The sequence below is a fragment of the Salvelinus alpinus genome, chromosome 11 (genome assembly GCF_045679555.1).
Source record: "Salvelinus alpinus chromosome 11, SLU_Salpinus.1, whole genome shotgun sequence".
Lineage (NCBI taxonomy): Eukaryota > Metazoa > Chordata > Actinopteri > Salmoniformes > Salmonidae > Salvelinus > Salvelinus alpinus.
The window spans coordinates 64,961,043-64,983,953 of NC_092096.1; the positions used below are offsets into that span (position 1 = coordinate 64,961,043).

Consider the following 22,911-nt stretch of genomic DNA (forward strand, 5'->3'; position numbering starts at 1 on the left):
GGAAAACTCCCCCAAAATATTTTAGATGCATGCCAGCAAAGCCAATAAACAACACTAAACAATACATTAATTGCACTATAACGGTGACAAATGGTTATACGCCCACAAACTGTTAGTCATCAAAACATTTTGTTAAAGTTTGACATCAAAGTCTGGCATTCTCTGGATTTATGGTGCTTTCAAGACAACTGGGAACTCGTTTAAAAAACTAGGTTGAATCATGACATCGGTGATCTTCATGTCGATGTTCTAGAAAGAGGCCCGAGTTCCCGACTTGGAATTCAGAGTTGGATGACCGTATTTTCCCAGTCGGAGCTCATTTTCTTTCAAGTTCCCAGTTGAACTCACTGAAGTCTGAGATTTCCCAGTTCCGAGTTTCCAGTTGTTTTGAATGTGGCAGAAATCATGCTGGATTGACAGCATGGCTAATGTATTCAACCTTTTATGGCCCATGGTATCCTTTTAAACTTGGAAAAGAGACCCTTAAACCCAGACTTGGACCACACACCCACTCCACTGAAGGCTAGTGCTTGCTTTGCAACACTTGCAGTTAGCCACTGATTCCTTCCAAACCACTCATTGTTGAATTTGCGATTTCCAACCTGTGTAATGTAATGTCCAATGGCTGATGAGCACCAGTATGTTTAATCTATAATTTTTCTTCATCATTTCTTATATGACAAGGATTGAAATGGATTTGCCAGTAGATTGTCGACTTGATTCATGATGACTGATAGCTTGATAGCTAAGATTTAGAAAGTATGATGTTGACATGATCGATCCAATCAAAGCTGTGGTAGATATAATATGATTTGATGTAATTTTATCTGTGGACAATGACCTTGAGTCTCCTTGGATGGGCATTTCAAACTTTCGAGCTCTACCCGTAGATTTTGCAGTGACGTAGTGTCCCCATGAGTGACAGAACACTGAGCCAATCAGTGCTACTAGAGAACATTACCAACCCCTACGCTCCATATTTTCCGCTGGCTGCCCTACTAAAGAAAGCAATGAGGTAGGCTGAAACACCGGCATTTTGGATCTGCCTTACTCAAGCAAAAAAGAGACCATGTTTGTGTCAACCTTCTTGCTCATGTTTTGTTGCTGGTAATTACATTTTACATGTTACACTGATATTTTTATTTGATTGACATTGATAAAAACACCCAATAATAACATTATCACAAAAAACTGTCTAATAAGACACCCAGTGGCCGGTGATTTTAATGCAGGAAAATTGAAATCTGTTTGAACTAATTTTTACCAGCATGTAATCTGTGCAACTAGAGGCGAAAACACTCTACATATAAGGGCACAGGGTGAGACCCAGATGCAGACACGGGAGGCAGATGTTTTGAGTCTCTGATATTTATTAGTATCCAAGGGGCAGGCAAGAGAATGGTCGTGGGCAGGCAAAAGATCATAACAAGGTCAGAGTCCAGGAGGTACAGAGTGGCAGGCAGGCTGGAGGTCAGGGCAGGCTGGAGGTCAGGGCAGGCTGGAGGTCAGGGCAGGCTGGAGGTCAGGGCAGGCTGGAGGTCAGGGCAGGCTGGAGGTCAGGGCAGGCAGTATGGTCAGGCAGGCTCGAGGTCAGGGCAGACAGTATGGTCAGGCAGGCGGGTTCAGAGTCAAGGCAGGCAAGGGTCAAAACCGGGAGGACTAGCAAAAAACAGAGAAAAGGAAAAACCGGGAGGACTAGCAAAAAACAGAGAAAAGGAAAAACCGGGAGGACAGAGTAGCACGCTGGTTGACTTGACAAAACAAGACGAACTGGCACAGACAGACAGAGAACACAGGTATAAATACCCAGGGGATAATGGGGAAGATGGGTAACACCTGGAGGGAGTGGAGAGAAGCACAAGGACAGGTGAAACAGATCAGGGTGGGACACTAGATCACCTTTACTCCACACACAGAGACGCATACAAAGCTCTCCCTCGCCCTCCATTTGGCAAATCTGACTATAACTCTATCCTTCTGATTCCGGCTTACAAGCAAAAACTCAAACAGGAAGTACCAGTGACACACTCAATACGGAGGTGGTCGGATGAAGTGGATGCTAAGCTACCTGACTTTTTGGCTTGCACAGACTGGAATATGTTCCGAGATTCATCCAATGGCATTGAGTAGTTTACCACCTCAGTCACCAGCTTCATCAATAAGTGCATCGATGATGACGTCCCCACAGTGACCATACGTACATATCCCAACCAGGAGCCATGGATTACAGGCAACATCTCCAAAACCTAGAGCTGCCACTTTCAAGGAGCAGTACACTAATCCGGATGCTTATAAGAAATCCTGCTACGCCCTCCGACGAACCATCAAACAGGCAAAGCATCAATACAGCACTAAGATCGAATCCTACTACACCGGTTCTGATGCTCGTCGGATGTGGCAGGGCTGGCAAACTATGATGGATTACAAAAGTAAACCCAGCCGCGAGCTGCCCAGTGATGCTAGCCCACCAGACGAGCTAAATGCCTTCTATTCTCACTTCGAGGCTAGCAACACTGAACCATGCACGAGAGCTGTTTCGGATGACTGTCAGATCACACTCTCCGTAGCCGATGTGAGTAACACCTTTAAAGAGGTCAACATTCACAAAGTCTCGAGGCCAGACGGGTTACCAGGGCGCGTACTCAGATAATGCAGTGACCAGCTGGCAAGTGTCTTCACTGACATTTTCAACCTCTCCCTGACCCAGCCCCAAATACCTACATGTTTCAAGCAGACCACCATAGACCCTGTGCCCTAGAACGCCAAGGTAACCGGTCTAAATGACTACCGATCCATAACACTCACATCTGGAGCCATGAAATGCTTTGAAAGGCTGGTCATGTTTAAGATCAACACCATCATCCCAGACACCCTGGACCCACTCCAATTCACATACTCCCCCAACAGATCCACAGATGACTCAATCTCTATTGCACTCCACACTGCTTTTTCCCACCTGGACAAAAGGAACACCTACGTGAGAATGCTGTTTATTGACTACCGCTCAGCGCTCAACGGCATATTGCCCGCCAAGCTAAGCTAAGGCCCCTGGGAATGAACACCTTCCTTTGCAAATGGATCCTGGACTTCCTGACGGGCCGCCCCATGTGGTGAGGATAGGCAACAACACATCTGCCACGCTGACTCTCAACACGGGGTCCCCTCAGGGCTGCGTGCTTAGTTCCCTCCTGTCCTCCCTACACGACTCCAACACCATCACTAAGTTTGCAGACGACACAATGGTGGTAGGCCTGATCACTGACGACGATGAGACAGCCTACAGGGAAGAGGTCAGAGACCTGGAAGTGTGGTGCCAGGACAACAACCTCTTCCTCAACGTCAGCAAGACAAAGGAGCTGATCGTGGATTGCAGGAAACGGAGGGCCGAGCACGCCCCCATTCACATTGAAGAGGCTGTAGTGGAGCGGGTTTCAAGTTCCTCTGTGTCCACATCACTAAGGCCCTATCATGGTCCAAAACACACCAACACAGCCGTGAAGAGGGCACGACAACACCTCTTCCCTCTCAGGAGATTAAAAAGATATTGGATGGGCCCTCAGATCCTCAAAAGGTTATACAGCTGCACCATTGAGAGCATCTTGACTGGCTGCATCGCCGCTTGGTATGGCAACTGCTTGGCATATGACTATATGGCACTACAGAGGGTAGTGTGTATGGCCCAGTACATCACTGGGGCCGAGCTCCCTGCCATCCAGGACCTCTACACCAGGCGGTGTCAGTGGAAGGCCCTAAAAATTGTCAGACTACCAAGTCATAGACTGTTTTCTCTGCTAACGCACGGCAAGTGGTACCGGAGTGCCAAGTCTGGGACCAAAAGGCTCCTGAACAACTTCTACCCCCAAGCCCTATGACTACTGAACAAAACACACATACACACACATAGACTACATATGACTGCATACAACTACATACGCTCACACACACAAACACGCATTTAGATGCCACACACACACACACCCACACACACACACACAGAAACACAAACACACACCACACACAATCACTCACACAGACACACTTTCACACTCCTCACATACGCTGCAGCTACTCTGTTTATTATCTACCCTAATTGCTTATTCACTTTTACCCTTACCATACACCTTGTATATAGAAATGTTATTGTTATTTTACTATTTCCTTTGGTATTTATTTATTTTTATTTTTACCCTGCATTGTTGGGAAAGGGCTCGTAAGTATGTACCTGTTGTATTCGGCTCAGGTGACAAATAACATTTAATTTGATTTGAGTATTTCAATTGTGTTCCCCACAGGGACTGTGACGTGAGTCAGATAAACTACATGTACGCCCAGTATGTAAAGAACACCATGGAGCCTCTGAACATCTCTGACGTCACCAAAGACCAGCGCTTTCCCTGGACGGTCAGTACTGAACATGATCTACTCTGCAATCTTCTTCTTCTAGAATACTATGTTACAATCTTAAATATATGTATTTTTTTGCCTAACATTATGAATCTATGTTTCTTTCAGAGTGAGAACCCAGAGCACCCCAGTAACCAGATCAAGAGTTTGCTCTGTACGCCTATCAGGAATGGGAAGAAGGATAAAGTTATAGGTACCCTCTCTCTCTCTCTCTACCTCACTCCCTTTTTCTCCCCCCTTCCCTTTTCCCTCCATGTGGTTTGTGTTTACAGACATTGCCCTATCGTAGCCTCATTCATTCGGGCCAAGAGTCCCCTTCTTATTCATTAACACATCCTTAGCATTAGTATAACTAGCATTTACATTATAACCAAAACATCATTAGCTGACGTCATTATAACAGGTCTCTCTTGTAAAAAAAGAGATTTAAATCTCAATAGGTTTTTGCATGTATAAATGAAGGCACAAATAGAGAAATTAATTACCTGGGCAGTGGTGTAACCGTAATGTATGTCCCCCCTGTCCCCAATGATCAAACAGAACAGGTCCCTTTAGTCTTTCCACAAACTGCCTGAAGAGTCCAGGAGACACTTGGATCAAAAGACAACCTACTGCTCCTAGACTCTAATATAGAATTTATTAACATAATGCCCTCCTCCACTCACCTTCTATTCCTTGGACATTAGCGAGGCAATATTTTTTTTTCTTTCTTCCTATTATGATTTGTGTCCGGGCATTAATTTAGCCACCTGTAATTGTCATGCAGAATGTGCAGGAGAAAGGGCAAGGGAAGTCAATGAGGAGGGTCAGAGTGTTGGCGTTGGCACCTCTCCATGATGTGAATACTTAGTAGGTCTACAGGCTGAGGATAGGGCTTTTCATTCATTACAACCTTGCTATCATTTATGGGGCTATTAGTCCTGGAGTAGATGGACCTTTTAGTTTCAGACAAGAGGTCACTAACAACAAACTATTTCATATAAAAAGGAGAGCCAAACTAAAGTTTTGTCTTTACACTTTAAACTAAAGTGTGTGTGTGTGTGTGTGTGTGTGTGTGTGTGTGTGTGCGTGCGTGCGTGCGTGTCTAACATTCCCCCTATGTCGGGTCTTGAAGGTGTGTGTCAGTTGGTGAACAAGATGGACGAGGCGTCAGGGAACGTGAAGTCCTTCAACCGGAACGATGAACAGTTCCTGGAGGCCTTCGCCATCTTCTGTGGCCTGGGTATACAGAACACCCAGATGTATGAAACAGTGGAGAGAGCCATGGCCAAACAGGAGGTCACACTGGAGGTGAGAGGCACTGGTCTCAGGTCTGCTCAGTGTTTCCCACCCTAAGGGTTGAGGTTAGGGTTGGAGGAAGGTATGCTGATTCTAGAACAGGCCTATAAATGCAACTACAATGTGGAGACTTTAACACGAGGGTTGGGAGTGACAGCGATGGGTGCCCTTAGGAAATACTGGATGGTCTTCTCCACACTCTGCTCCGTCTTCCCCCAAAGGGCTGTCTGTCTGAGAAGGTCACAAACATCTGATGTGAAAGTGTGTCAGCTACCGGAATGCAAAACTAGGGTTCTATACTGAACAAAAATATAAACTCAACATGCAAAAATTTCAAAGATTTTAGTGAGATAAAGTTCATATAAGGAAATCAGTCAATTGAAATACATTCATTAGGCTCTAATCCATGGATTTCACATGACTGGGCAGTGGTGCAGCCATGGGTTGTGAAGCTAGTTGGAAGTACGGGAGGCAGTTGATGGTAGAGAAATTAACACAAAATGATCTGGCAACAGCTATGGTGGACATTCCTGCAATCAGCATGCAAATTGCATGCTCCCTCAGAACCTGAGACATCTGTGGCATTGTGTTGTGTGGGGTCACTTAGAAATGTCCTTGTTTTTTTTTTAAAGAAAATCACATTTTGTTGTCCGTTAAAATAACATCAAATTGATCAGAAATAGAGTGCAGACATTGTTAATGTTGTAAATGACTATTGTAGCTGGAAATGGCTAATTCTTTATGGAATATCTACATAGGCGTACAGAGGCCCATTATCAGCAACTGTCACTACTGTGTTCCAATGACACGTTGTGTTAGCTAATCCAAGTTAAACATTTTAAAAGGCTAATTGATCATAAGAAACCCCTTTTGCAATTATGTTAGCTCAGCTGAAAACTGTTGTTCTGATTAAAGAAGCAATAAAACTGACCTTCTTTAGACTAGTTGAGTATCTGGAGCATCAACATTTTTGGGTTCGATTACAGACTCAAAATGGCCAGAAACAAAGAACTTTCTTCTGAAACTCGTCAGTCTATTCTTGTTCTGAGAAATGAAGGCTATTCCATGCGAGAAATTGCCAAGAAAATGAAGATCTCGTACAACGCTGTGTACTACTCCCTTCATAGAAGAGCACAAACTGGCTCTAACCAGAATAGAAATGGAAGTGGGAGGCCCCGGTGCACAATTGAGCAAGAGGACAAGTACATTAGAGTGTCTAGTTTGAGAAACAGACGCCTCACAAGTCCTCAAATGGCAGCTTCATTAAATAGTACCTGCAAAACACCAGTCTCAACATCAACAGTGAAGAGGCGACTCCGGGATGCTGGCCCAAGTTGGTAAACCCTACCAAAGCATACAATTTCAATTGAGGAAGTGTGATCATAATCATTAGGATGTTTCAGTGATCCGCAGTAGAAGACGTCCTAAATGGCCCTCAGCCTGCAGATGTGAGCTAAACAGCTAACTTGCACTTAAGATGCGTTTATTTAGGATGGATGAGAAAGTGAACTTGTTCCAAACGTTTAGCTCAGTTGTATGCTGCTTTGCGATCTATTGACAGCAAGGGTTAAATACTGTAGGCGCAATATTTCTGATGATGCATTTTGGGGACTTTCAATTCATTTGCAAAACAAAACGTAAAAAGAAAAAGATTGAGTGTGTGAGTTGACACATGTAGACCCTTCATATAGGCTATGTGCAGCACTTTGTGCACTTTATCCAATCAGTTGTTTTCTTGCTCAAACCGCAGGGATGTCGATTTGCACGGGACTAGTATTATCAGAGGACTTTGGAGTTTGCCCAAAAAAAACTGTAGGTTATTCTGGTTAGTCATCCAGATTTCAGTTTCCATTTAACCCATCTAAACATTAAGCTATAGTTCCCTTGACATGCCATAGGCCTGTTTGAAGTCCCTTCTTGTGACTGTCTAATTTGTATAGCACCTCACATCATCACACATAAAATGGCAGTGCTCTCATCCTCTTCTGCGACTTCACCATATCTTTTACAAACATTACTTTTCTGGGCCTCCCTTCTTTTCATTTTCAACTCTCCTTTCGCAGGTTTTGTCTTATTGAAGTTAATTTCGACAATGTCCTTTTTGCCTCAATGGATTGATGTTAACTTTTTCTGCTCATTCCCAAAAGCATTATCTTGCGATTGGCTGTGTAGGCAATTTGGCAATTTTTCCACCACTGGTGTGTTATTAGCTGTAGTCCCACTCTGGTCCTCTTGGTGCTTCAGCCACAGAATATTTTAACTGCGGGTTATGAGTCAACTATACCACCTGTCAGGTGGATGGATTATCTTGGCAAAGGAGAAATGCTAAGGGATATAAACAAATTTGTTGACAAAACTTGAGAGAAATAAGCTTTTTGTGTCTACGTACAACTATATATATATTTTTTAGCTCATGAAACATTGGACCAACACTTTACATATTGCGTTTATATTTTCGTTCCGTTTCTTTCTATAGTCTGTCAGAGGGATAACTGTGTGTGTGTGTGTGTGTGTGTGTGTGTGTGTGTGTGTGTGTGTGTGTGTGTGTGTGTGTGTGTGTGTGTGTCATTCTCAGGTCCTTTCGTATCACGCCTCTGCTGCAGAGGAAGAGACGCGGGCGCTGCAGGTAACTGCGGTAAATTACAATTTATTAACTTACCACACACGCACTTACAAACACACACACACACACACTTGTGGCCATACAGGCATTGCCAGACAGATGCCTTCCTTCAGGTTGGAAGGACAGTGTGTAGATGAGGTGACTTCAGCCATGATGTAATGAGACCACTCCAGCGCATGTAAACCTAACCAAGATGGCGACTCACATGTAGATACTCATGCAGCCTATGAGGATAACGGTCTGGAGATGAAAAAACACGAAAAAGACTGACCATATTGATCAGGGTTTCAAATCAAAAGTGAAAGTATGCACAATACCCATTCCAGAAAGCCAATTTAAGGCCCAAATCATTTGCTTTTAAAGTTTGGCAATGATAATTGGGGTTAACAGATTAACCAGTATCTGACTTCTTTTTAGGCCATGTTACCCTCCCCAACGCAGTCTTCAGTCACTGTTGCTGAGGCATTGACTCTCTGAAGGACTGATGTTTCTCTAGCTAGAAGGATACAAGCTCAATTTCTTAAAACGCCAAAGGATGTGGGTTCGAATCTCGGGACCACCCATATGTAAACAAAAACAATATGCAAGAATGACTGTAAGTTGCTTTGGATAAGTGTCTGCTAAATGGCTTATATATTATATATTTCAGCAGTGTGCATCGGTTTAGTTCAAACAGTTGATTGACAGTACTCTCATAATATCTGTGGTGGTTGTAGGAAAAGCTGTGTTTTACTTTCTGTCTGATTAGACATAATTATATGGTACGATTCCCCACCGTTGCCCTGATTTCTCTCACCCTTCTTTCTCACAAAGGCTTGTAATCTCTCTGTCTGAGCTGACTCTGCTGCCAGAAAGAGAGAGATAAAAACGACTAGAAGGAGAGGTCAAGAAAATGCCAGTAGAGAGAGAGAGAGAGAGAGAGAGAGAGGGGGAGAGAAAGAGAAGAGATCCTTTGTGCATTAGGGGTGTCCTGTCTGCTCTGTGTAGAAGTGCTGTCTGTCAGCTAAAGGGGAGGTGAGCCGAACACAGATAGATACTCTTCCTGATCACAGCTCATTGATTATTAATGCCTGCTAGAGATCCCTGGTGCTTAGGGAAGGTGAGTGTTTGTGTGTGTGTGTGTGTGTGTGCGTATGTGCATAAATATAGTATATGTGTGTGTGTGTACATGCGTGCATACCCTATATGAGTGTGTATGTGTACATCCCTTTCACACACTCCTCTGTCTGTTTGTGAAGGTGGCCACTGTTCCGTCGGCCCAGTCTCTGCGCCTGATGGAGTTCAGTTTCAGTGACTTTGAGCTGTCCGACGCTGAGACCACTCAGGCCACCATACGCATGTTTGTAGACCTCAACCTGGTCCAGAACTTCCAGATGAAATACAAGGTAGGTGTGTGTGTGTGTGTGTGTGTGTGTGTGTGTGTGTGTGTGTGTGTGTGTGTGTGTGTGTGGGTGTGGGTGTGGGTGTGGGTGTGTGGGTGTGTGGGTGCGTGCGGTGCGTGCATAGATGTGTGTTGTACATCCATAACAACAGCTCACCACCCTCTAAATCAGGATTCCTCAACACACCACAGTGGCCTTGTCATGCATCACTCACAATAGATGACTGATGACATCACAACCTATAGAATGCGAAGGACTTTGAGGTTCAGAAAAAGGTCATAATGAATGTCAATATTTATTATCAAATCATTATTGAACAAATGTGTGAGTCACTATGCATTGGCTGATAGGGAGTTGATTGGAAGCTTATGCCGGTAAATGGATGGACATGGAAAGATTGGATGAACAGAATCCAGTGATTCGATTAGCAGGGTGGTCTAAGTTTTCCTATGATACCAATCAGATTGCCAGCCTGGCCAATTTTAAGTTCTACTGCTTGAGGATGTACAGATACAATTAAAGTCACTGTCATTCTGTCTGTTCTCTATTTTCTTGTTGAACATTTCCCTCTCTCTTGCTGGCCATTTTTGCCCCCTCCTCCCCCACCTCCAACTCCTCTTCCCCTCCCCCTCATCCCCCCCTCCTCTTCCCCTCCTCTTCCCTTCCTCCTCCCCTCCTCTTCCTCCTCCTCTCTCACCACCTCCTCCTCATCTCTCCCTCTTTCTCCCCACTTTTTTTTGTCTATCTCCAACTGTGTTCCTTCATATCCCACCTCCTCCCCTCTCTCTCCCCCCTTCTCCCTCCGTTCCCCTCCCCCCTATGTCTCCCCCTTCCCCCCCTCTCTCTCCCTCCGCCCCCCCTCTCTCCCTCCCCCCTCTCCCTCTTCCCCTCCCCCTCTCTCCCTCCTCTTTCCCTCCTCTTCCCCCCCGCTCTCTCCCCCTTCTCCCTCCACCCCCCCCCTCTCTCCCCCCTTCTCCCTCCACCCCCCCTCTCTCTCCCCCCTTCTCCCTCCGCCCCCCTCTCTTCCCCCTTCTCCCTTAGTTCCCCCCCCTCTCTCCCCCCTTCTCGATCCCCCCCCTCTCTCCCCCCTTCTCCCTCCGTCCCCCCCTCTCCCCCCTTCCCCCTCCGCCCCCCCCCCTCTCTCTCCCTCCGTTCCCCCCCTCTCTCTCCCCCCTTCTTTCTCCCCCCTTCTCCCTCCGCCCCCCCTTCTCTCTCCCTCCGTTCCACCCCCGCCTTCTCTCTCCCCCCTTCTCCCCCCTCTCTCTCTCCCCCCTTCTCCCTCCCCCCCTCTCTCTCTCTGTAGAGTCTGTGCCAGTGGATCCTGAGTGTTAAGAAGAACTATAGGAAGAACGTGGCCTACCACAACTGGAGACACGCCTTCAACACCTCCCAGTGCATGTTCGCCTTGTTCAAATCTGGTCGGTTACAGGTGAGTTCAGCCAATCAATGGCCAGCATGGAAGGGGTGCCGGGTCACTCCGTCCAATCAATAAATAATATATCCCAGCAGGAAGTCTTATTTGTGTCATTCCGACCAATAGCTATTGAGTCAACATGCTGCAACTGTGCTGTTACCGGGTCAGTCCGACCACTGTGTTCTGTCAAGGGAGCATTCGCTTCCAGTTACCTTAATATTTAAATACCAAATGTTCTACCTCTGAATGTATTACTCTGCTATCTTAGTTGGAAGATATCAGATGTAATATGATATAGGAAGAATATCATTATCATAAATAGTAAGTCAAAGACACTTGAACAAACAAGTACTGTATCTCAGACAGAAACAGAACTCAACGTATCCCAAACACCCAGTTCTAGTCCAACCCAGTTCTAGTCCAACCCAGTTCTAGTCCAACCCAGTTTTAGTGCAACCCAGTTTTAGTGCAACTAATTTCCAGTCCAACTCAGTTACAGTCCAACCCAATTCTAGTCCAACCCAGTTCCAGTCCAACCCAGTCCAACCCATTTCCAGTCCAACCCAGTTCCAGTCCAACTCATTTCCAGTCCAACCCAGTTCTAGTCCAACCCAGTTTTAGTCCAACCCAGTTTTAGTGCAACCAATTTCCAGTCCAACCCATTTCCAGTCCAACCCAGTTCCAGTCCAACCCATTTCCAGTCCAACCCAGTTCCAGTCCAACCCAGTTCTAGTCCAACACAATTCTAGTCCAACACAGTTCTAGTCCAACCCAGTTCCAGTCCAACCCAGTTCTAGTCCAACCCAGTTCTAGTCCAACTCATTTCCAGTCCAACTCATTTCCAGTCCAACCCAGTTCTAGTCCAACCCAGTTCCAGTCCAACTCAGTTCTAGTCCAACTCACTTCTAGTCCAACCCAGTTCTAGTCCAATACAGTTCTAGTCCAATACAGTTCTAGTCCAACACAGTTCTAGTCCAACCCAGTTCTAGTCCAACCCAGTTCTAGTCCAACTCAGTTCTAGACCATAACCCTCGGTACACACACCCAGCTCTGTTCTGATGACTACATGTTCTGTTCTGATGACTACATGTTCTGTTCTGATGATTACATGCTCTGTTCTGATGACTACATGTTCTGTTCTGATGATTACATGTTCTGTTCTGATGATTACATGTTCTGTTCTGATGATTACATGTTCTGTTCTGATGATTACATGTTCTGTTCAGATGATTACATGTTCTGTTCTGATGATTACATGTACTCCCTCTGTTAGATTAAAGGTTACTATCCAGGTCTTGCTAACAAATGGCTGTTGAGTTGATGTGTAAGCTGCTCTCTCAAGCAGACAGTGCTAAGCGACTAACTCCCCTCTCTGTGTAATGAGACTAACACTGTGTGTGTGTATGGGCGTGTGTGTGTGTGTATGCGTGCTTGCATGTGTGTGTTGAGAGTTGTTGTGTGAGTGTGTTTGCCCAACCCTTGTTGTCTCGCTTGTCGTAATACTGGCCTGTGATAAGCACCGGTGTCCTTCCATTGAGCTAGAGGAGTATATAACAGCTGTGCAAAGAGGTGTTAAAGTGTGTGTGTGTGTAGTTGTGTGTTCATGGTCTGTACTGTATGTGCTTAGCTGGTGGCCTGTGATGGAAGTTGGTGCGTTAATACTATGACTGTTCATAATGAACGACATCTTAGTGGATGGTGTGATTCATTCTCTTCTCTCTCTCTCTCTCTCTCTCTCTCTCTCTCTCTCTCTCTCTCTCTCTCCTCTTCTCTTCTCTTCTCTCTCTCCCTCCCTCTCTTTCCCGTCCATCTCCCTCTCTATCAGAGTAATATGACTGATCTGGAGACCCTGGCCTTGATGATCGCCACTCTGAGTCACGACCTGGACCACAGAGGGGTCAACAACTCCTACATACAGAGGTAGGCTGCAGTACTGTGTGTGTGTGTGTGTGTGTGTGTGTGTGTGTGTGTGTGTGTGTGTGTGTGTGTGTGTGTGTGTGTGTGTGTCACAGAATCTCACAGTGGTTGTGTGTGCATCTCTATCAGGAGTGACCATCCCCTGGCCCAGCTCTACTGCCACTCCACCATGGAGCACCACCACTTTGACCAGTGTCTCATGATCCTCAACAGCCCAGTAAGATCACACACGCACGCACACACACACACACACACACACTCACACTTATACTTATTAATTAATTCCACTATTCACTTAGGTACTTAGTTAATTCTGCATTTATTCATTTGGAACAATAAGGCATTGTTCACCATAATGTATTTGTCACGCGTGTCAGGATTCTATTGGTGTTTCCTCATTTTCTCTTTGTAGGGCCAATTCCATGAGCTCCAGCTGCTAGTCTAGTCTTGTCTAGGAGATAACACTGCTATGGTGTAATTAAGCACTGTGAATAAGAGACCTGCTTCATCTTCATGGACGCACATTCACTGGAGAGCATCAGTTAGCTCATCTGGATGTAGTAGACACACACACAAACAACCATTATACACACACATTGCAAAGATAAGGAGAACAGATCTAATTGATGAATTGACTGTTTTCGAGTATTGTCGATTTGTGCTGCCCTGGCAACCATGCTGTAGTTGAACCTAATAATGGTGCCGGAGGGAATGGCGGCCATTTTAAGGGGCTCCTGACCAATTGTGCTATTTGGTGTGTTTTTGTTGTTGCGCTGATCTGATCTGAGCATAATGTTTCCACCATGGAAAGACATATTGATTATCGCGGACCAGGCCCTAAATCCCAACACTCGAAGGAGGAGACACCACTATAGAGGCCGGCGTGCGGGATACCTGACGAGACTACGTCGGAGAGTGGATAAATCGCCTCTACCCTCGGTTTTATTGGTGAACGTGCAATCACTGGAGAATAAACTGGATGAGTTCCGTTCGAGACTATCCTATCAATGTGATTTGAAGAACTGTAATATCATATATTTAATCAGAGTTGTGCCTGAAGAAGGACATGGAAAATATAAATCTAGCTGTTTTTTCTATACATCGGCAGGACAGAACGGTGGCTTCGTTCTGAGTTCTGTGAAGGTTTTGTGAAGAATGCACATATTAACAGAGGTGACATCATAAAGGTCAAAGGTTTAAGATCAACAACTTATGCAAGAGTTCCTAACCTAACATTGAAGGTCAGAGGAGGGTGAGTGTTTCTGTTAACAAGAACTGGTGCGTGATGTCACATTAAGGAAGTCTCGAGGTTCTACTCGCCTGAGGTAGAGTACCTCATGATAAGCTGTAGACCACACTCTACCAAGATATTTTTTGTAGCTGTCTATTTACCACCTCAAACCGATGCTGGCACTAAGACCGCACTCAACAACCTGGAAATGGCCATAAGCAAACAAGAAAATGCCTACCCAGAGGCCGCGTTCCTAGTGACCGGTGACTTTAATGCAGGAAAACTGAAATCTGTTTTACCTAATTTCGACCAGCATATCACCTGTGCAACTAGAGAGGAAAACAAGTCTAGATCACCTTTGCTCCAAACACAGAGACACATACAAAGCTCTCCCCTCAACCTCCATTTGGTAAATCTGACCATAACTCCATCTTCCTGATTCCTGCTTACAAGCAAAAACTCAAACAGGAAGTACCAGTGACACGCTCAATACGGAAGTGGTCTGATGAAGGTGATGCTAAACTACAGGATTGTTTCTCTACCACAGACTGTAACATGTTCTGGGATTCATCTGATAACATTGAGGAGTTTACCACATCAGTCACCGGCTCCCAACCAGAAGCCATGGATTACAGGCAACATCTGCACTGAGTTAAAGGCTAGAGCTGCTGCTTTCAATTAGCGGACACTAATCCGGACGCTTATAAGAAATCCCACTACACCCTCCAAGAAACCATCAAACAGGACCTAGATCAAATCCTACTACACCAGCTCTGATGCTCGTCGGATGTGTGAGGGCTTGCAAACTATCACGGATTATAAAGAGAAACGCAGCTGCGAGCTGTCCACCAACGTGAGCCTACCAGACGAGCTAAATACCTTCTATGTATGCTTCAAGCTAAGCAACACTGAATTATGCATGGGAGCACCAGATGTTCCGGACGACTGTGTCATCCCACTCTCCGTAGCTGAAGTGAGTAAGACCTTTAAACAGGTTAACATGAGGTTAACATGAGGTTAACATGACCCGCTGGCAAGTGTCTTCACTGACATTATCAACCTCTCCCTGACCCAGTCTGTAATATCTACGTTTCAAGCAGACCACCATAGTCCCTGTGCACAAGAACACCAAGTTAACCTGTCTAAATGACTATCGCCTTGTAGCACTCACATCTGTAGCCATGAGAAAACGTGAGGCGGTATCATGGCGCCGGGGAGGATGGCAACCGTTTTATTGGCTCTTAACCAACCGTGCTATTTTGTTTGTTTGTAACTTATTGTAACGATGTGCGCTGAGAGTTGGAAAGCAAGTTCAGGGAGTGATTGTTTTAATAAATAAACTCAACATAATACAAAATAAGAAACACGAACAACGCACAGACATGACACTGGAACAGAAACAATAACGCATGGGGAAGGAACCAAAGGGAGTGACATTTATAGGGCAGGTAATCAAGGTGGTGATGGAGTCAAGGTGAGTCTGATGATGCGCAGGTGTGCGTAACGATGGTGACAGGTGTGCGCCATAACGAGCAGCCTGGTGACCTAGAGGCCGGAGAGGGAGCACACGTGACAGTACCCCCTCCCCGACGCACGGCTCCAGCCGCAGGACTCCGACCAAAGTGACGATCCTGGGGATCAGGAGCGGACCGGTCACCTCTGCTGAGGCGCGGGAACCTGTCAATCCGGCTGAGGCGTGGGAGCATGGCGACCTAGACCGCCGGAGAAAGAGCATACGTGACGGTACCCCCTTCCTGGCACGTTCGGCACCAGCCGCAGGACACTAACCAAAGGGACGATCTCGGGGATCAGAAGTGGACCGTTACCCCTGCTGATGCGCGGGAACCTGTCGCCGGCTAGGGAGCGGGAACCTGACAGACCGGCTGAGGCATGGGAGCCTGGCAATCCGGTTGAGGCATGAGAGCCTGACGAGCCAATGGAAGCAGGGCAGCCTGGCGATCCGGCGAAGGCATGAAAGCCCGACAATCCGGCTGTGGCATGGGAGCCTGGCTATCCGGCGGAGGTATGAAAGCCTGACGAGCTGGCTGAGGCAGGGTAGCCTGGCGATCCGGCTGAGGCATGAGAGCCTGACAAGTCGAGGGAGTGAGTGTTTTAATAAATAAACTCAACATAATACAAAACAAGAAACACGAACAACGCACAGACATGACACTGGAACAGAAACAATGACGCCTGGGGAAGGAATCAAAAGGGAGTGACATGTATAGGGAGGCCGGAGAGGGAACACACGTGACACTCATTTTGTACATAATGTTGCTGCTACCGTCGCTTATGACCAAAAATAGCTTCTGGACATCAGAACAGCGATTACTCACCTTGAATTGGACGAAGAATTTTTCTTTAATGAGTCGGATGAGAGGGATTTACTCCAGACACCCAAACAGGCCCTCATCCCTGTCATTTGCAGGAGAAAGAGACAGAGATTTCGCAGAAGGAGATTGGGGTGCCTTGTGAGGATCAGGAGACTAGTGGCTAATCTGCCTTTGCCATCCGTACTATTAGCCAACGCACAATTGCTGGAAAATAAATGGGATGAACTAAAAACACGTATATCCTACCAACGGAACATTAAAAACTGTAATATCTTATGTTTCACAGAGTCGTGGCATGAATAACATGCAGCTAGTGGGTTATACACTCTATCGGCAGGATAGTACAGCAGCCTTTGGGAAGACAAGGGGTGGTGGTCTATGTATATTTGTAAACAACAGCTGGTGCACAATATCAAAGGAAGTCCTGACGGGCCGCTCCCAGGTGGTAAGGGTAGGTAACAACACATCTGCCACGGTGATCCTCAACACAGGGGCCCCTCAGGGGTGCATGCTCAGCCCCCTCCTGTACTCCCTGTTCACTCATGACTGCACGGCCAGGCACGACTCCAACACCATCATTACGTTTGCCGATGGCACAACAGTGGTAGGCCTGATCAACGACGAGACAGCCTATAGGGAGGAGGTGAGAGACCTGACCGTGTGGTGCAAGGACAACAACCTCTCCCTCAACGTGATATAGACAAAGGAGATGATTGTGGACTACAGGAAAAGGAGAACCAAGCAAGCCCCCATTCTCATCGACAGGGATGTAGTGGAGCAGGTTGAGAGCTTTAAGTTCCTTGGCGTCCATATCACCAACAAACTAATATGGTCCAAGCACACCTAGACAGTTGTGAAGAGGGCACGACAAAACCTATTCCCCCTCAGGAGACTGAAAAGATTTGGCATGGGTCCTCAGATCCTCAAAAGGTTCTACAGCTGCACCATCGAGAGCATCCTGAAGGGTTGCATTACTGCCTGGTATGGCAACTGCTCGGCCTCCGACCGCAAGGCACAACAGAGGGTAGTGCGTACGGCTCAGTACATCATCAGTGCCAAGCTTCCTGACATCCTTCTTCCGGCGCCGAAAAGAGATGGCTGCCTCGCTTCGTGTTCCTTGGAAAATATGCAGTATTTTGTTTTTTTACGTGTTATTTCTTACATCGGTACCCCGGGTAATCTTAGGTTTCATTACATACAGTCGGGAGGAACTACTGAATATACGATTAACGTCAACTCATCATCGTTCCTACCAGGAATATGACTTTCCCGAAACGGATCCAGTGTTTTGCCTTCCACACAATACAATGGATCTGATCCCAGCCGGCGACCCTGTGCGACGCCGAAAAAGGGGAAAACGTGGCGGTCTCGTGGTCAGGCTTCGGAGACGGGCACATCGCGCTCCACTCCCTAGCATACTACTCGCCAATGTCCAGTCTCTTGACAATAAGGTTGATGAAATCCGAGCACGGGTAGCATTCCAGAGAGACATCAGGGATTGCAACGTGCTCTGCTTCACGGAAACATGGCTAACTCAAGGGACGCTAACGGAGTCGGTGCAGCCAGCTGGTTTCTTCATGCATCGCGCCGACAGAAACAAACATCTTTCCGGTAAGAAGAGGGACGGGGGGGTATGCCTTATGATTAACGAGAAGTGGTGTGATCATCATAACAACACACAAGAACTCAAGTCGTTCTGTTCACCTGATCTAGAACTCCTCACAATCAAATGTCGACCGCATTATCTACCAAGGGAATTCTCGTCAATCATAATCACAGCCGTATACATTCCCCCCCAAGCAGACACATCGATGGCCCTGAACGAACTTTATCTGACTCTTTGTAAACTGGAAACCACACACCCTGAGGCTGCATTCATCGTAGCTGGGGATTTTAACAAGGCTAATCTAAAAACAAAACTCCCTAAATTCTATCAGCATATCGATTGTGCTACCAGGGCTGGAAAAACACTAGACCATTGTTATACTAATTTCCGCGACGCTTATAAGGCCCTCCCCCGCCCCCCTTTCGGAAAAGCTGACCACGACTCCATTTTGTTGATTCCAGCCTACAAACAAAAACTCAAACAACAAGCTCCCGCGCTCAGGTCTGTTCAACGCTGGTCCGACCAATCTGAATCCACGCTTCAAGACTGCTTCGATCACGCGGATTGGAATATGTTCCGCATCGCGTCCAACAACAATATTGACGAATATGCTGATTCGGTGAGCGAGTTCATTAGGAAGTGCATTGACGATGTCGTACCCACAGCAACGATAAAAACATTCCCAAACCAGAAACCGTGGATTGACGGCAGCATTCGCGTGAAACTGAAAGCGCGAACCACTGCTTTTAACCAGGGCAAGGTGACCGGAAGCATGACCGAATACAAACAGTGTAGCTATTCTCTCCGCAAGGCAATCAAACAGGCTAAGTCTCAGTACAGAGACAAAATCGAGTCGAAATTCAACAGCTCAGACACAAGAGGTATGTGGCAGGGTCTACAGTCAATCACGGATTACAAAAAGAAAACCAGCCCCGTCGAGGACCAGGATGTCTTGCTCCCAGACAGGCTAAACAACTTTTTTGCCCGCTTTGAGGACAATACAGTGCCACTGACACGGCCCCCTACCAAAACCTGCGGGCTCTCCTTCACTGCAGCCGAGGTGAGTAAAACATTTAAACGTGTTAACCCTCGCAAGGCTGCAGGCCCAGACGGCATTCCCAGCCGCGTCCTCAGAGCATGCGCAGACCAGCTGGCTGGTGTGTTTACGGACATATTCAATCAATCCTTATCCCAGTCTGCTGTTCCCACATGCTTCAAGAGGGCCACCATTGTTCCTGTTCCCAAGAAAGCTAAGGTAACTGAGCTAAACGACTACCGCCCCGTAGCACTCACTTCCGTCATCATGAAGTGCTTTGAGAGACTAGTCAAGGACCATATCACCTCCACCCTACCGGACACCCTAGACCCACTCCAATTTGCTTACCGACCCAATAGGTCCACAGACGACGCAATCGCAACCACACTGCACACTGCCCTAACCCATCTGGACAAGAGGAATACCCATGTGAGAATGCTGTTCATCGATTACAGCTCAGCATTTAACACCATAGTACCCTCCAAACTCGTCATCAAGCTCGAGACCCTGGGTCTCGACCCCGCCCTGTGCAACTGGGTCCTGGACTTCCTGACGGGCCGCCCCCAGGTGGTGAGGGTAGGTAACAACATCTCCACCCCGCTGATCCTCAACACTGGGGCCCCACAAGGGTGCGTTCTGAGCCCTCTCCTGTACTCCCTGTTCACCCACGACTGCGTGGCCATGCACGCCTCCAACTCAATCATCAAGTTTGCGGATGACACTACAGTGGTAGGCTTGATCACCAACAACGACGAGACGGCCTACAGGGAGGAGGTGAGGGCCCTCGGAGTGTGGTGTCAGGAAAATAACCTCATACTCAACGTCAACAAAACAAAGGAGATGATTGTGGACTTCAGGAAACAGCAGAGGGAGCACCCCCCTATCCACATCGACGGGTCAGTAGTGGAGAAGGTGGAAAGTTTTAAGTTCCTCGGTGTACACATCACGGACAAACTGAATTGGTCCACCCACACAGACAGCGTTGTGAAGAAGGCGCAGCAGCGCCTCTTCAACCTCAGGAGGCTGAAGAAATTCGGCTTGTCACCAAAAGCACTCACAAACTTCTACAGATGCACAATCGAGAGCATCCTGTCGGGCTGTATCACCGCCTGGTACGGCAACTGCTCCGCCCACAACCGTAAGGCTCTCCAGAGGGTAGTGAGGTCTGCAGAACGCATCACCAGGGGCAAACTACCTGCCCTCCAGGACACCTACACCACCCGATGTCACAGGAAGGCCATAAAGATCATCAAGGACAACAACCACCCAAGCCACTGCCTGTTCACCCCGCTATCATCCAGAAGGCGAGGTCAGTACAGGTGCATCAAAGCAGGGACCGAGAGACTGAAAAACAGCTTCTATCTCAAGGCCATCAGACTGTTAAACAGCCACCACTAACATTTAGCGGCCGCTGCCAACATACTGACTCAACTCCAGCCACTTTAAAAATGGGAATTGATGGAAATTATGTAAAAATGTACCACTAGCCACTTTAAGCAATGCCACTTAATACAATGTTTACATACCCTACATTACCCATCTCTTATGTATATATACTGTACTCTATATCATCTACTGCATCTTGCCATCTTTATGCAATACATGTACCACTAGCCACTTTAAACTATGCCACTTTATGTTTACATACCCTACAGTACTCATCTCATACGTATATACCGTACTCTATACCATCTACTGCATCTGCCATGCCGTTCTGTACCACCACTCATTCATATATCTTTATGTACATATTCTTTATCCCTTTACACTTGTGTGTGTGTGTGTAAGGTAGTAGTGTGGAATTGTTAGGTTAGATTACTGTTGGTTATTACTGCATTGTCGGAACTAGAAGCACAAGCATTTCGCTACACTCGCATTAACATCTGCTAACCATGTGTATGTGACTAATAAAATTTGATTTGATTTGATTTGATTTGACCATCCAGGACCTCTATACCAGGCGGTGTCAGAGGAAGGCCCTAAACATTTTCAAAGACTCCAGCCACCCTAGTCATAGACTGTTCTCTCTGCTACCGCACGGCAAGCGGTACCAATGCAGGTCTGAAACCAAGAGGACCCTGAACAGCTTCTACCCCCAAGCTATAAGACTGATAAATAGTTCATTAAATAGCTACATTGACCCTTTTTTGCACTAATCTCTTTTGACTCATCACATACGTTGCTGTTACTGTTTATTATCTATCTTGTTGCCTAGTTACTTTATCCCTACCTACTGTATACAGTGCCTTCGTAAAGTATTCTTACCCTTTGACTATTTTCACATTTTGTTAGGTTACAGCCTTCTTCTAAAATGTATTCAACCTTTTTTTCATCATCAATCTACACACAATACCACATAATGTCAAAGAAAAAAAATGTTTGCTAATTTATTAAAAGTAAAAAATACATATATTTTTTACATAAGTATTTAGACTCTTTACTCAGTACTTTGTTGAAGCACCTTTGGCAACAATTACAGCCTCGAGTCTTCTTGGGTATGATGCTACAAGCTTGGCACACCTGTATTTGGGGATTTTATCCTATTCTTCTCTGCAGATCCTCTCAAGCTGTCAGGTTGGATGCGTAGCGTTGCTGCACAGCTATTTCCAGGTCTCTCCAGAGATGTTTGATCGGGTTCAATTCCGGGCTCTGGCTGGGCCACTCAAGGAGATTCAGAGACTTGTCCCAAAGCCACTCCTGCGTTGTCTTGGCTGTGTGCTTAGGGTCATTGTCCTGTTGGAAGGCGAACCTTCGCCCCAGTCTGAGGTCCTGAGCGCTCTGGAGCAGGTTTTTATCAAGGAACTCTCTGTACTTTTGCCTCGATCCTGACTAGAATCCCAGTCCATGCCGCTGAAAAACTTCCCCACAGCATGATGCTACCACCACCATGCTTCACCGTAGGGATGGTGCCAGGTTTCCTCCAGACGTAATGCTTTGCATTCATGCCAAAGAGTTAAATCTTGGTTTCATCAGACCAGAGAATCTTGTTTCTCATGGTCTGAGAGTCTTTAGGTGCCTTTTGTTAAACTCCATGCGGGCTGGCAACTCTACCATAAAGGCCTGATTGGTGGAGTGCTGCAGAGATGGTTGTCCTTCTGGAAGCTTCTCACATCTCCAACGAGGAACTCTGGTGGAGATGGTCAGCTCTGTTAGAGAACCTGATGGTCAGCTCTGTTAGAGTGACCATCGGGTTCTTGGTCACCTCCCTGACCAAGGCCCTTCCCCCCGATTGCTCAGTTTGGCCGGGTGGCCAGCTCTAGGAAGAGTCTTGGTGGTTCCAAACTTCTACCATTTAAGAATGATGGAGGCCACTGTGTTGTTGGGAACCTTCAATGCTGCAGACAATATTTGGTACTCTTCACCAGATCTGTGCCTCGACACAATCCTGTCTCGGAGCTCTACGGACAATTCCTTCGACCTCATAGCTTGTTTTTTTTGCACTGACATGCACTGTCAACTGTGGGACCTTATATAGACAGGTTTATGCCTTTCCAAATCATGTCCAATCAATTGAATTTATCACGGGTGGACTCCAATCAAGTTGTAGAAACATTTCAAGGATGATCAATGGAAACAGGATGAACCTGAGCTCAATTTCGAGTCTCATAGCAAAGGGTCTGAATACTTATATAAATAAGGTATTTCTGTTTTTATTTATTTATACATTGCTAAAATTTCTACAAACCT

The 22,911-nt window shown here is 46.4% G+C and overlaps 1 protein-coding gene across 3 annotated transcripts in view; it reads left to right on the plus strand.

The window, feature by feature from the left end:
* LOC139534670 (cGMP-specific 3',5'-cyclic phosphodiesterase-like) overlaps positions 1–22,911 on the plus strand; it is a 127,967-nt gene that overhangs the window by 96,700 nt on the left and 8,356 nt on the right. For 2 of the 3 annotated variants that reach the window (XM_071333990.1, XM_071333988.1), the window contains exons 9-16: positions 4,293–4,401; positions 4,513–4,597; positions 5,519–5,694; positions 8,258–8,317; positions 9,544–9,690; positions 10,991–11,116; positions 12,927–13,021; positions 13,148–13,235. In XM_071333990.1, the coding sequence (XP_071190091.1) occupies positions 4,293–4,401; positions 4,513–4,597; positions 5,519–5,694; positions 8,258–8,317; positions 9,544–9,690; positions 10,991–11,116; positions 12,927–13,021; positions 13,148–13,235 (886 nt within the window). The remainder of the gene's footprint in view (positions 1–4,292; positions 4,402–4,512; positions 4,598–5,518; positions 5,695–8,257; positions 8,318–9,543; positions 9,691–10,990; positions 11,117–12,926; positions 13,022–13,147; positions 13,236–22,911) is intronic. The other variant, XM_071333989.1, reaches the window with a different exon arrangement.